The 14,040-nt window shown below is 43.6% G+C and overlaps 1 protein-coding gene across 2 annotated transcripts in view; it reads right to left on the reverse strand.

The window, feature by feature from the left end:
* Positions 1-14,040, reverse strand: part of GALNT18 (polypeptide N-acetylgalactosaminyltransferase 18) — a 444,155-nt gene that overhangs the window by 16,911 nt on the left and 413,204 nt on the right. The window contains exon 12 of one of the 2 annotated variants that reach the window (XM_054028213.1): positions 8,854-9,306. The exons of the other annotated variant lie outside the window; for it this stretch is intronic. Within the exon in view, the coding sequence (XP_053884188.1) occupies positions 9,160-9,306 (147 nt within the window). The 3' untranslated portion in view covers positions 8,854-9,159. Of the gene's footprint in view, positions 1-8,853; positions 9,307-14,040 lie in introns of those variants that run through there. 2 annotated transcript variants of the gene reach the window in all.

Genomic DNA, 14,040 nt, shown 5'->3' on the forward strand with positions numbered 1-14,040 from the left:
AAACCTTCCCACATGCAGCCTGCAAACGCCATCAAGCACAACAAACCTGCGGAAGGGACTGGTGTAACTCCCACCAAGAAATGGGAGAGATAATGGGGCATCCATGGAAACGTTGGTAGGTTCGAACTTCCCCAGGTCACCAGCTAAAGTGACCTCGCTCAGTTCAGTCTCGAAGTGGGGGAGAGATGTGACAAAGTGGAACTGTTCTTAATGGTTCCTCTAAATACTGTGTGGGTGCCTCAGTTTCCCCTATGCATTTCTTAAGTCTCCAATGTGCATAAATGGCCAACAATCTGTCTCCTGGCAACAAATGGCCAGGGCTCTTCCCCCCTTGCAAGGGAATAGCTAAAGGTGAACAAAGAGATCAGGTGACCTCCTGGCCCGGGAAAGAGACAAAGGCCAGAAAGGAGGGGCTGGAGGGGGTTTCAGTTTGGGGCTAGCTGGGGATGTGGAGTGAGTGCAAACGGGGTTGTCTGGCTCGCTGGGCCCCAAAATGAACCTGGCTGAGGGGGTCCCGTTCGCTGTACCTACAAGCTCTGTTTTAGACCGTGTTCCTGTCATCTAATAAACCTATTTTACTGGCTGGCTAAAAGTCACGTCTGACTGCAAAGCGGGGGTGCAGGACCCTCTGGCTTCCCCAGGACCCCGCCTAGGCGGACTCGCTGTGGGAAGCGCACAGAGGGGCATATGCTAAATGCTCCAAAGAGAGACCCAGGAAGGTGAAGCCATGTAAGCTTCTTGCCCTGAAAACAGTCTGCTCCAAGGGAGAGGAGGCTCTCCAAACTCCTGACTGGCTTTGTGGGAAGCAGTTCCAAAGCATCGCCTGGGAACTCCGTGACAGCAGCTTCTCCAAGCTGAAGTTAATAAAAACACATCAATGCTCCCTAATGACACAGGAGAGGCTGGTGAGCTTTGCAACCATCTCAATAGAGCATGAGCTGGCCCAGACTGTGGCCCTTCAGGAAGCAGTTCAAATCTTTGCACCCAAGAAGGCACGGAAATCACCACTTTGATTATTCAAACAGATAAAAATGCCAGTGTTTACTATGCAGACAAGAAAAGTTACATTTGCTGTTCAGGCATTTGAAAGTTAAGTGTTACTTACAATTTTTGAACAAGGCATTTTAAGTTGTTAGTTCTCCTTTATTGGGGTAGGTAGCAGAGCAGTACCATGAGAGGAGTAGAACAGGAAGAAGGCAGAATTGAGACTTTTAAAGTTTTGGCCCAAGTGAGGGGGCATGGGGCGTCATTTGAGCTCCCCGCCTCACGTGCCAAAATGTTGTGGGCTGGCCCTGGCCTCAGGACAGGGACCATGTCTGCACCTAGCACAGTGGGGGGGCCCCAATCTGGCTGGGGTTATGAGTGCTACCATAATACAAGTAAAGACTAGTAATGCTGTTGCTCCTTTCCTATAAGCCAGTATATTAAAATATGTAAGTGTTTGACATACCCTATGGGGCGTGTGCAGGCTTTTTTAAATTTTTAAAATAAAGCTTAAACCATTACATTAAAAAGAGCAGTTTCAAGCCTAGATATATAATTTTTTTTTAAATGTTGCGAGATCTAAATTTGATCTTGGTATAACCCCATTAACTACCGTGCTCTTTCCCTGGATGGATGAGGTTAGCCTGGTATATGTTCAATTTTAGAGATCTTGGGCCAAATTCTGCTCTCAGTCCCACAGATACAAGCCCTATGGGAATCAATAGGCGCTGCAGCCATGCAGATGAGAGCAGAATTAATTTCAGGGGGAGTAGTGGCTGCACAACAGAATTTGATTTGTTTACTGCTGGGGGAGCTGAAACACTTGGATCTGCTAAGTGTTTTCTCTGGGCCCTGAACATAGTGGTTGCAGTGTGGTTAGGATTCAGACTAAGGTCTTTTGTGGACTGGTTCAGTTAAAGAAATTGCCCATACTGTGTGGAGAGCCATTTAAACTGGTATGAAATAAAACAGATTGTACTTCTTCTCTCTCCTTTCTACTTTTGCCAAGTTCTCACCATCTCTCGCCCTTCAAACCATAATAGTGCTCATAAAACCCCCCACAAAGTACCTGTTGTAAAGGACAATTATGTCTATGACTGTAAGAGAAAAGCAAAATCCCTGTTGCCCTTTCCAGTTGCATCCCTAGTGAATGGACTGTAGTGTACCGTATGATATGCTTAGCATTTCTGCCAGGCTGGAGACGCTTATTTTGTGTTATATGATTGTGTTCCAGTTGAGCATCATTCTCCCACTGAACATGAACAGTTTCCTCAACATCTGTCTGGCCTCCAGGAGGTTTCATTAATTTGTACATGCCCAACAAGAGACAGTTAGTCAGTTGCTGTTGATAATAATGTATCCTTTCAGAAACCCACACTTGCACCTCTGGGGCAGGTTCAGAAAATGCTGACAAACCTGCAGTGAGTCCCTGACTCAATTCAGAACCTCGCTCTTCACATTGATAGACAGGTGTGATGTTTACTCAGCTTGTTCCAGTGCCATACAATGTGGCGTTCAAGCTGCTTTCTGTTGACGAGGAGTGATAATAACTTAAATACCTTGGAAAATAAGGATGTCTTCTCACGAATCATAGCTCTATTTAGCGGATGTTGTAGGCTTCCCCATTCTAGGGTGACCAGATGTCCCAATTTTATAGGGACAGTCCTGATTTTGGGTCTTTTTCATATATAGGCTCCTCTTACCCCCTCCCCTCCCGCCACCCTCATCCTGATTTTTCACACTTGCTGCCTGGGCACCTACCCCATTCTCCTGTTTAACAGGAAATCATTATCCATATTCCCCTAACCTCCTAGCTGATTCCACAAATACATGTACCACTTTAGGGCTTATTTTCAACCTATTGGACTGAATCTATCCTCTACAGCAGGTATCGTTTAGGATTTTGGGACAGAGGAAGTTGGGGGAGAAGGTTGCTAGCTGAAGCCAGGGCATTTAGTCAAATGTGTGTTGCAGGAGGTCCGTTTGCAGGAGGAGATTTGCTTGAACAGGCAAATGTTTCTAAACACACTGACTTTTGCAGCTTTTGCTTTAAGGATGCAGCATTTTGCATTAAAATATGGTGTTAGGAATTCATTGATGAGGGGCTAAATCCTTCTGCAGTCGTCCTTAATTGTGTGAAACTTGTAGCTATTCCACAAGGAATTTTGCTTGATTCGTGCCCACAGAATAATATTAAGCTAAATAAGCTTGCAGCCATGTAAAGGGAAAAGAAGTTTCATTCAGGGGCAGATAATTTCTTGTGTCTTGCATCAGGCTTTACTCAGGCAAATATCCACTGACAAATTGAAGTTTTCATAGAATCATAGAATTAGAATAATAGAATATTAGGGTTGGAAGAGACCTCAGGAGGTCATCTAGACCAATCTCCTGCTCAAAGCAGGGCCAACACCAACTAACTCATCCCAGCCAAGGCTTTGTCAAGCCGGGCCTTAAAAATCTCTAAGGATGGAGATTCACCACCTCCCTAGGTAATGCATTCCAGTGCTTCACCATCTTCCTAGTGAAATATCCTAATTAATATCCAACCTAGACTTCCCCCACTTCAACTTGAGACCATTGCTTCTTGTTCTGTCATCTGCCACCACTGAGAACAGCCTAGCTCCATCCTCTTTGGAACCCCTCTTCAGATAGTTGAAGGCTGCTATCAAATCCCCCCTCATTCTTCTTTTCTGCAGACTAAATAATTCCAGTTCCCTCAGCCTCTCCTTGTAAGTCATGTGCCCCAGCCCCCTAATCATTTACGTTGCCCTCCGCTGGACTCTCTCCAATTTGTCCACATCCCTTCTGTAGTGTGGGGACCAAAACTGGACACAATACTCCAGGTGTGGCCTCACCAGTGTCAAATAGAGAGGAATAATCACTTCTCTTGATCTGCTAGCAATGCTCCTACTAATACAGCCTTCTTGGCAATGAGGGCATACTGCTGACTTATATCCAGCTTCTCGTCCACTGTAATCCCCAGGTCCTTTTCTGCAGAACTACTGCTTAGCCATCAGTCCGCAGCCTGTAGTGATGCATGGGATTCTTCCTTCCTAAATGCAGGACTCTGTACTTGTCCTTGTTGAACCTCATCAGATTTCTTTTGGCCCAACCCTCCAATTTGTCTAGGTCACTCTGGACCCTATTCCTACCCTCCAGCGTATCTATCTCTCCACCCATCTTAGTGTCATCTGCAAATTTGCTGAGGTTGCAATTAATCCCATCCTCCAGATCATTGATAAAGATGTTGAACAAAACCAGCCACAGGACCAACCCCTGGAGCACTCTGCTTGATACCGGCTGCCAACTAGACATCGAGCCATTGATCACTACCTGTTGAGCCTGACAATCTAGCCAGCTTTCTATCCACTTTATAGTCCATTCATCCAATCCATACTTTTTTAACTTGCTGGCAAGAATACTGTGGGAGACCGTATCAAAAGCTTTACTAAAGTCAAGATATATCACATCCACTGCTTTCCCCATATCCACAGAGCCAGTTATCTCAACATATAGAAGGCAATCAGGTTGGTCAGGCATGACTTGCCTTTTGTGAATCCATGTTAATTGTTCCTGATCTCCTTCCTCTCCTCCAAGTACTTCAAAATGGATTCCTTAAGGACCTCCTCCATGATTTTGCCGGGGACTGAAGTGAGGCTGACTGGTCTGTAGTTCCCCGGGTTCTCTTTCTTCCCTTTTTAAAATATGGGCACTATATTTGCCTTTTTCCAATCATCCGGGACCTCCCCCGATTGCCACGAATTTTCAGAGATAATGGCCAATGGCTCTGCAATCACATCAGCCAACTCCCTCAGCACCCTTGGATGCATTAGATCTGGACCCATGGACTTGTGCACATCCAGCTTTTCTAAATAGTCCTTAACCTGTTCTTTCACCGCTGAGGGCTTCTCACCTCCTCTCCATACTGTGTTGACCAGTACAGCAGTCTGGGAGCTGACCTTGTCTGTGAAGACCGAAGCAAAAAAAGTATTGAGTACTTCAGCTTTTTCCGCATCATCTGTCACTATGTTGCCTCCCCCATTCAGTAAGGGTCCCACACTTTCCCTGACCTTCATCTTGTTGCTAACATACCTGTAGAAACCCTTCTTGTTACCCTTCACATCCCGTGCTAGCTGCAACTCCAAGTGTGCCTTGGCCTCCCTGATTACACCCCTGCATGCTCTAGCAATATTTTTATACTCCTCCTGTCATCTGTCCAAATTTCCACTTCTTGTAAGCTTCCTTTTTGAGTTTAAGCTCACTGTTAAGCCAAGCTGGTCACCTTTGCTATTCTTTCTGCACTTCGGGATGGTTTGTTCCTGCACTCTCAATAAGGCTTCTTTAAAATACAGCCAGCTCTCCTGGACTCTTTTCCCCCTCATATTAGCTTTCCAGGGGATCCTGCCCATCAGTTCCCTAAGGGACTCTAAGTCTGCTTTTCTGAAGTCCAGGGTCCATATTTTGCTTCTCTCCTTTCTTCCTTTTGTGAGGCTCCTGAACTCAACCATCTCATGGTCACTGCTGCCTAGGTTGCCACCCACTACTACTTCCCCTACCAATTCTTCCCTGTTTGTAAGCAGCAGGTCAAGAGGAGCACGGCCCCCTAGTTAGTTGCTCCAGCACTTGTACCAGGAAGTTGTCCCCAACACTCTCCAAAAACTTCCTGGATTGTCTGTGCATTCCTGTATTGCTCTCCCAGCAGGCGTCAGGGTGATTGAAGTCCCCCAATTAGTACCAGGGCCTGTGATCTGGAAACTTCAGTTAGTTGTCCAAAGAAAGCCTAAGAACCTCAGAACTTGGCCCACAGAATATAGGCAGTATAGTCAACTTTCACCGATTGTTATCATAGATATCAGCGGTACCTTCACCTGTCCCCGTACTTAGATGAAAGATTCTGCTGCATGCCTAGCCACCACAGTGTGGTAACTATATATAGCAGAGGGATACTCTTACATAATTAAACTGCTGAGACTTATTAAACAGCTATTAAGAACAATGATACTAAAAATAGTGTGGCTCTGAATGTGAAGTCAGTCTGTAGGAGGCAGTTTGGCACATTATAATCTTCAGGAGAGGTTCTGATTGCCACTTAAAGTAGCAAACAATAAAATAAAAAGGGAACAAATAGAATAATAAAGGAGAGGTAATTCACCTCTATATAAAACCAAAAGGAAACAAAAATCAGTGATCACTCAGTGAGTTCCCAACTACTGCCAACAAATAGCCCTCTCCTCTGCCTCCTCCACACAATACTGATGTGACTGCCCAAGTGCTACACTTCACACGTCATTTAGTACGAATGCAGTAAGAAAAAGGCAAATTCATACCTTTTGGGGGGAGACATTTTCCGGAAGGACAGGTTAGCCAGAGAGCAGCACGTTTATCAAAAAACAATTGATAAAATCAGCAGTTAGTGGGGAGGTAGAAAGCAACTGGCATTTTTTTGTAAGGTAACCCCCTTCTCTTCATGTGCAATAATGCCTACATCTGTAATTTTCACTCCATGCATCTGAAGAAGTGGGTTTTTTACCAAAATAAATTGGTTAGTCTTTAAGATGCCACCGGACTCTTCACTGTTTTTGTGGATACAGACTAACACGGCTACCCTCTGATACTTGGCATTTTTTGGTGTATTATGCTGTGTTTCAGTTAGCGATATTATTCAAATTCCTTATTGTTTGATTTTTGTTGTTTCTCCCTCCACCCCAGCCCAAAAGCCATTTGCCATTTTTGAAATAAGCATTTTTTCTGTTGTTGGTGAGAAACGTGTCTTAATGCTGCAAAAGTGTATACTTTTCATGCCGGTAACAGAAAAGGAGTTGCAGGTCCTTCCTCACACCTCCTTTCCATCAACTGAAAAAAAAATTAACATCTGTGCTGAGACAAAAGTATCAATGAAAAAGCAGATTTTTTAAAAAGAAAATTATGCGCGTATGAAAACAAAAGGTTATAATGAAAGTATTGGTGTTACACTGAACTGTAGTGGCTGCTTCCAAGTGACTGGCTGTGGTATTACTTTGTGGCTATATTGGACAACATCTCAGTGCTGTAGAGAAAGTTGCTGGCCACAGCAAGATGCCTCACACTGGGCTAAGGAGATGTACTCAGGACTGTGCTTTAGTAGCTGTTTAGAAGAGTATTAGAATGCCCCACTGGGGAAGGAGCAGCCCAATGGTGGTACCTGTTAGTATGTTGCTATAGTCTTACTTCTGCAGTGTCTCTAAAGAAACCAGCATGTGGGTACCTCTGGAACACCAGAGGGCGGAGGGGGCAGTAGTGGTGCTAGAGATTCTCTTCAGAGCTCCACACAATTAACCTGCAAAAACAGCAGCAGCAGCATATGGTAAACAGTATAAATGGAAATCCTGGCTGTTAGATTCTTTCCATTGACAACAGTGGCCAAATTTTGCTTCCAGGACTTTCCAAATGCAGAGTCACTGACAGTGTTACAAAGAGTGTCCTGGCATCTGGTCCTATGTTTAAACACTGGTCTACTCTGCCCACATGTCAAGGACGGGTAAGGTGGGGTAGGAAGTAAAACCAAACTACACTCTAAGGGGAAACAATGTAAAAAGGCAAACACTATACTGAAAGTGTGCTCATCTCCCACTGCAGCTGCAACTTTGCCATTACCCAAAATCATCACCCGGGCGTGGTCTGAATAACTTGTTTTAGGGGAGGGAGAAGTGGGAGAGGAAAAACAGTCCCATGGGCTAGAGGGCAGTGCTGAAGAGGACTCCATGGTCTTAGCACACTGTCTCTATACCTGGGAAGGAACAAAGGATCCCAGTTGCTGACCTTGCAGCACTATCCCTTCCACTCCCCTGGTGTGTCCCTCCTTCCCCAACCCTTCCCTGTGTAACTCCTGCAGGGAGCCTCCACCCAGTGGCATTTCACACTGCACCTGCTAGGGTTTTCAAGAGTGGTCAGTGCAAGCCTGCATCTGCTCCCATTGAATCTGACCGGGCAACTCCCACGGGAAGTGGAGTTAGGTCAGTGCTAAATGCTTTGAAAATTCCCTCCTCCTTCTGCAGCTTCCCAACTCCTTTTGCACTGTAGAATTGCACCAGTCTGCATGCGCTCTTGGATGAAGAGGCAACATTACTTCTGTATTATGTTGAATCATGTTAACGAGATGGGAACATGAATTGATCCCTGTTGTGACTCTGCCTTCTCTTGCAGCAGACTTTAAGTCTTTCTTCTAGTGCTTTGCCCCACCATTCTTCCTAAGAAAATATAGAGCCCCCCTGAAGGAGCAAGAAAATTACAGATGTCACAAGCAGCAGCTTAGCTTTAAATTTACTGTTTGACTCGCAGTCCAGTTTGTAAGTAATCCCATAAGTCTCCAGCCATTACTTCATTTACCCAGAAAAACCATAAGCCATAATCATTAATGCTTATGATACTGGTGTCACCTTAGTAGTGATGTACATTTTGAATAGAGAACAACACGTCTCCTTCCCCGCCACCCTGTTGCAGTGCAAAAGTATCATATACTGACTTTTAAATTAAAATGAACACTTTGATGTAAGGCTGCTTTTTGGTTTTGTAAAGTCGATTTCATAAGAACCCAGCTTTACTTGCTTCATAACCACTGGATGGTGCCTACTGCATCCCCCTGTGACCTTGGCAGGATCGGATCCAGTGTGGCACTGAGAATCCGTCACTCTCGATAAGTCATTAGGGGTGAAATCCCAGTCCCACTAGCAAAGCGCCCATTGACTTCACTGGGGCCAGGATTTCATCCTTGGAGTTGGAGGTGCTCAGTCTCTTTCCAGGATAAGGCCCTAACCAATGAAAACCTTCAGACTGACTTGTTTTCACAATGATCCCCAAAAGAGACAGAGGCAGTGGAATTGTTTTTTTTTTTTAAATCAATAAAATTTTATTGTCAGAGTTATAAATATTCTCCATTTGTTCCCTATTTACATTTGCAAAATATTTTAGGATAGCCTACCATCACCTGTCATTCAGCATCTCTATAAATGCCATGAAAATGTCATTATGAAAAAAGTCCGTATTTTCAGCCCACAAACCTGATTTCCACACACTCGCAAAAAAGAATCAAAGGGGGGGGGGGGCAGGAGGGAAAGAAAAAATACAGTACAGCAGGCAACATTGCAACATTTGCTACACAGTAGCAAAAGGACTGAATTAAGAGTTTCTTAGAATCAGTTATGATGACAAGCTTTTCAGGACATTTGTTATAGACCAGCGTTGGCCAGTGCATTTCTGAAGGACCAGCTGAAATCCAAATTCATTGTCACTGTTTTCCTGTAACTCCAGGCAACGCTTGGATTTTCTGTTCTGGATTGGACCTCCCTTGGGAAAAAAAAAAAAAAGGAAAACCAGTTTTGATTAATGCCAAGTCTTTAATGTGTGATATTTCATGTTAGACTAGCAATCAAAAGTCCGTCTTTGAATGGTTATTTACTGTGGAAGAGGCCAGACTGAGGTGCACTGTAGTGTTAGATTGGGGAGAGAAGGTGGCTTTACACCACCTTTATTGATCCTTAATCCTGGGGCGAGCCAGGGGCTAGTTCAGCCCTTGATGCAATTCAGGGCACGCCTTCACTAGCAACGTTAAAGAGCTTTAACGTGGCTGTGTAGTCGCAGCATAGTGCTGGGAGAGAGCTCTCCCAGTGCTATAAAAAACCCACTTCCATAAAGGGGACAGCTTTTAGGGCTGGTGCACTGTCTACACTGGCACTTTACAACGCTGAAACTTGCAGTGCTCAGGGGGGTGTTTTTTCACCCCCCTGAACGAGAAAGTTGCAGCACTGTAAAGTGTCAGTGAAGCCATCGCCCTTAGAGCAGCCCCCACGCGTCTGTTCCAGTAGCTGGGGAGGGAATACAGCAGCAGTCTGGCCATTCCACTTAAACTGGATGCTGGAGAGCCAGCAAGATGGATCTGTACTACCCAGGCCCTCCCTGTTCGGGCTTCATCGCTCCTTTGCGCTACTGGAACAGCATCTAGCTGCTCTAACAGAGCCAACGAACTGACCCCGTACTTGCCAGATCTCCAGGTCTAGAATGTGGTTTATAAATGATGCCTAGGCTATCTATTGACGTCATAATTAATCACATGTAGTTTATGTGCCGTGTCAGTTCTGTATTCAGTTTGCAGCCTGTATATTCCAAATTAAAGGCCTAATTCTGCTCTCTTTGACTTCCCTGGGAGCAGGATCAGACCCTAAATCGCTAGGGTTAGAGTCACCAGGGGATTAATTGCAGATAGATGACAAATTACTAGTTTTCCTTCAATTCAGGGTGCATTTTGTTCCTCTCCTTGGTTTAACAATGATCATTGTGATGTATTAATGCCATTCTTCCAAGGTTTACAGGGTAATTAGCACAGTGACCTGAAGAAAAAGTTTCTCTTATGCACGCAGGCTAGCTTCCAGTGGTGGTGTCTGAAAATCAAAGATTGGAGTGTAAGCCATCAGCCCCAGATTAATGCAGCTAATGTACAGAAACTGTTCCTAGACATCTCAAGTATTTGTTTACAATAGAGGACAAAAATCTAGTATGATTATTTTTTTTAAAACTCACATTTTGTTTTTTCTCATTCATTTTGTTGAAGCCTGTGTTGGGCTTCACGTTATAAAGTTGCAGTACCACAGATGTCCACCATAATAACCTCAAGGATTTTAACTTAACTGTGATAGAAATGCTGAGGTGTGTTACCCAGGGGAGGCTGTTCAGCAATAACATATGCCATTTGGAACAAGACTCCACACCATTCAGGCAGGTGCCAGGGTGTGTCCATATAACCTCTCCTCACTCCAGTCATACATAATAAGCACTTTTTTTTTCTGAGAAATGAACGTCAGTTAAAACCTTTTTCTTGGGAGAGGCAAATAAGGTACATAATTAGGTTTGACAGCTCTGAAGTTTAAATGTGGTTAGGCTTGAATAATGGAGACCATTTTTAGTATAATCTACAAAATTCAAATCAGGTGCTCCCGTAAATCCTTTCTGAAAGGCTTAGATGGGAATTTCAGATTCAATTCTCACTGTTTGCTGTGCTTGGCATTCAGCCTTAATATGCCTCCACTGCTGCACAAGTGTGATTCCCATTAATAGTAATAATGGCAGTTCCATGTGGCTGTCCCCTGGGAGATTAGACCTCTCTTAGCACTACAACTGTTTGAAATTCATAACATTGGTTATATGAAACAGCACACGCAATTGGTCCAAGTTTAATTTCGTGCCATTTGCTCCTCTCTCCTACCCCCATTGTCACTTTGGCCCCAATCCAAAGCTGAATGAAATCAACAAGAATCTTTCTATTGAGTGTAATGGGGTTTGGATCAGGCCCTTCATGAAGGGTTTCAATTAAACGGCTATTTTCACATTAAAAAAGTGGGCCTATTCTGACAAGGGGAAGCTCACTATCTTCAACATCTAAGATAAAGAGTGGACGTTACAATACAAATAAAAAGGATGCATGAAATGATTTAGTCTTGAGGGATCCAATCCTTCAGGGCACTGAAGCTCAGATTTTCCATGGGAGTTGGATGCCTAAATACCTTTGAGAATCTGGGCCTGAGTGCCTCCTAATGCAGTGGTTCTCAACCAGGAGTATGTAGAGGTTTTCTGGGGGTACATCAGCTCATCTAGATATTTGCCTAATTTTACAAAGGCTACATAAAAGCACTAGTGAAGTCCGTACAAACTAAAATTTCATACAATGACTTATTGGTCTACATACTACACACTGAGATATAAGTACAATATTTATATTCCAATTGATTTATTTTATAATTATATGGTAAAAATTAGAAAGTAAGCAATTTTCCAGTAATAGTGTGCTGTGATACTTTTGTATTTTTATGTCTGATTTTTGTAAGCAATTCGTTTTTAAGTGAGGTGAAACGTGGGGATATGCAAGACAAATCAGAATCCTCAAAGGGGTATAGTAATCTGGAAAGGTTGAGAGCCACTGCATTACAGGGTGTTCGTTATGTATGTTAAATGAGCATGGAACTCAGGTTTGTGCATAGAAAACCCACATGAACAGCTTCTGAAAGGACAGATTTCACAGGGACAGCTCTGCTTTAATGCCACGTCACCAGTGTGTGGATTACAGATGAAAATCATTAATGCGTTAGTGAAAAATGACTGACTTGACTCGAGGTACACCTAAATAATAAAATAAATCAGAACGCTGCTTTAGTTCACATTCCAATAGCTATTGAGCATAACAACATGTATGAATTGAAATATAGAGTTAATTCAGCAATGAGGGCTCTATGCTAATAGTGTGCTTCTGAAACCTGAAATCCGCTTTGTAGGCATCTGCTCTCAGTCGTCAAAAGGCCTAATGCCGCCACTGGGAGTCGAGAGCCTCCCTCCCCCCCCAAAAAAAGCTGCTCAGCACCTTGCTGGAGCATCAGGCCTCAACCCTACCACTTTCATTATGTTTTTATTCACACAGTGAAGGCTGGACTTATTGATTCCCCCACTATTTCTATTCCCCTTTCAGCTGCCTCTTGCCCGCAAATTATCTTTATTCCAATTCTAAGCAATTGGACAGCAAGTCTGTCGTCTTCCTCTGCATTAACTCTCCCCAGCCTCGAGCACCGTAGCACTTTTTTTTTTTTTACACATGAAAATAAGGAACTATTAGCTTGGGCTCTGAAGTTTTTGCCTCTGAATTGGGGACATGAGTGCTGGAGGGGCAGTTGCAGGCTGAAATGTAGATTGAACTTAGGCAGACAATTTGTCCTCCTTCAGGTGGAGACTGCACTGTTTGCTGTAATGAAATCTTTTGTGGAGCCATGACTGTTACATTTTTTTTCATAGCTTTTTTGTTGTTGTTGTAAACTTCTTATGGAATATAATAAAATGGCACCTTTGTTTGCATTTGGCTTTCGTGTTCCAAACAGTAATGAAGTGGGGACAGACTGCAAAAGTCATTCAGTAGTGATCTGACTTGGAAATACACTTGCTACTAGGACCTGGGTTTGGCTTCCTTCTCTCATTGCTTTTCAGCATGTCCTCATGCTGAAAAGCAATGAGAATTATTTAGTTAATTTTTTTTATGAATTATACAGCTCGGTCTATTCTAGGTCTTTCACCATATGGTATGTGCATTGTCACTACGATTAAGACAATACACTGACCTCTCGAGCAAGCCATCTCTTTAGACATATACAAAAATCAATTTGATTATTTCACTAGGGCACTTTAGTTAAGAAAAAGCCTGCTCTTGCCCCTATTGTGCTTCAGAGTAGTTTTCTTCCATATTCCTGCTCAATAGGGCCAGACTGTGTGGTTGCTGCCCCTCTGAGAGATTAAGCCATTGTTCTCTGCATACGTGCCCCAGGGCTCAGAAGCAGAGCTGTTTTGTTTCTAACAAGACTTGAACCTTCATGTTTCTATTTTGTAGAAAAACTCATCTCGCTAAAAGCTTCTGTGCTGTCTGGAACAGCTCAATTCCCTCATATTAGCCACCACTTCAGTGTGTGTTTCAGACAGCAAGCTCCAGTACTACCCATAAGGGTGATATTTACTAGTAACTGCTGAGTGCTGTGCAACATATCAAGCAGGGCTCCCTAGCCTTTTTCTCTCCAATGGCACTTAAGTGTAGGTCAAATTTTACATCAGAGCAGATTGGGAAAAGAGAATGTTTCTAAAAAGAATGGATTACTCTCTTTCTGTTTATTATCAATGCCTTTATTAAAGCGACAAAGAGTCCTGTGGCACCTTATAGACGAACAGACATATTGGAGCATAAGCTTTCATGGGTGAATACTCACTTCATCAGATGCATGTAGTGAAAATTTCCAGAGGCAGGTATAAATATGCAGGCAAGAATCAGTCTAGAGATAACTAGGTTAGTTCAATCAGGGAGGAAGAGGCCCTCTTCTAGCAGTTGAGGTGTGAACACCAAGGGAGGAGAAACTGCTTTTGTAGTTGGCTAGCCATTCACAGTCTTTGTTTAATCCTGAGCTGATGGTGTCAAATTTGCAAATGAACTGAAGCTCAGCAGTTTCTCTTTGGAGTCTGGTCCTGAAGTTTTTTTGCTGTAAGATGGCTACCTTTACATCT

The sequence above is a fragment of the Malaclemys terrapin genome, chromosome 4, assembly GCF_027887155.1.
Source record: "Malaclemys terrapin pileata isolate rMalTer1 chromosome 4, rMalTer1.hap1, whole genome shotgun sequence".
Classification (NCBI taxonomy): Eukaryota; Metazoa; Chordata; order Testudines; family Emydidae; genus Malaclemys; species Malaclemys terrapin.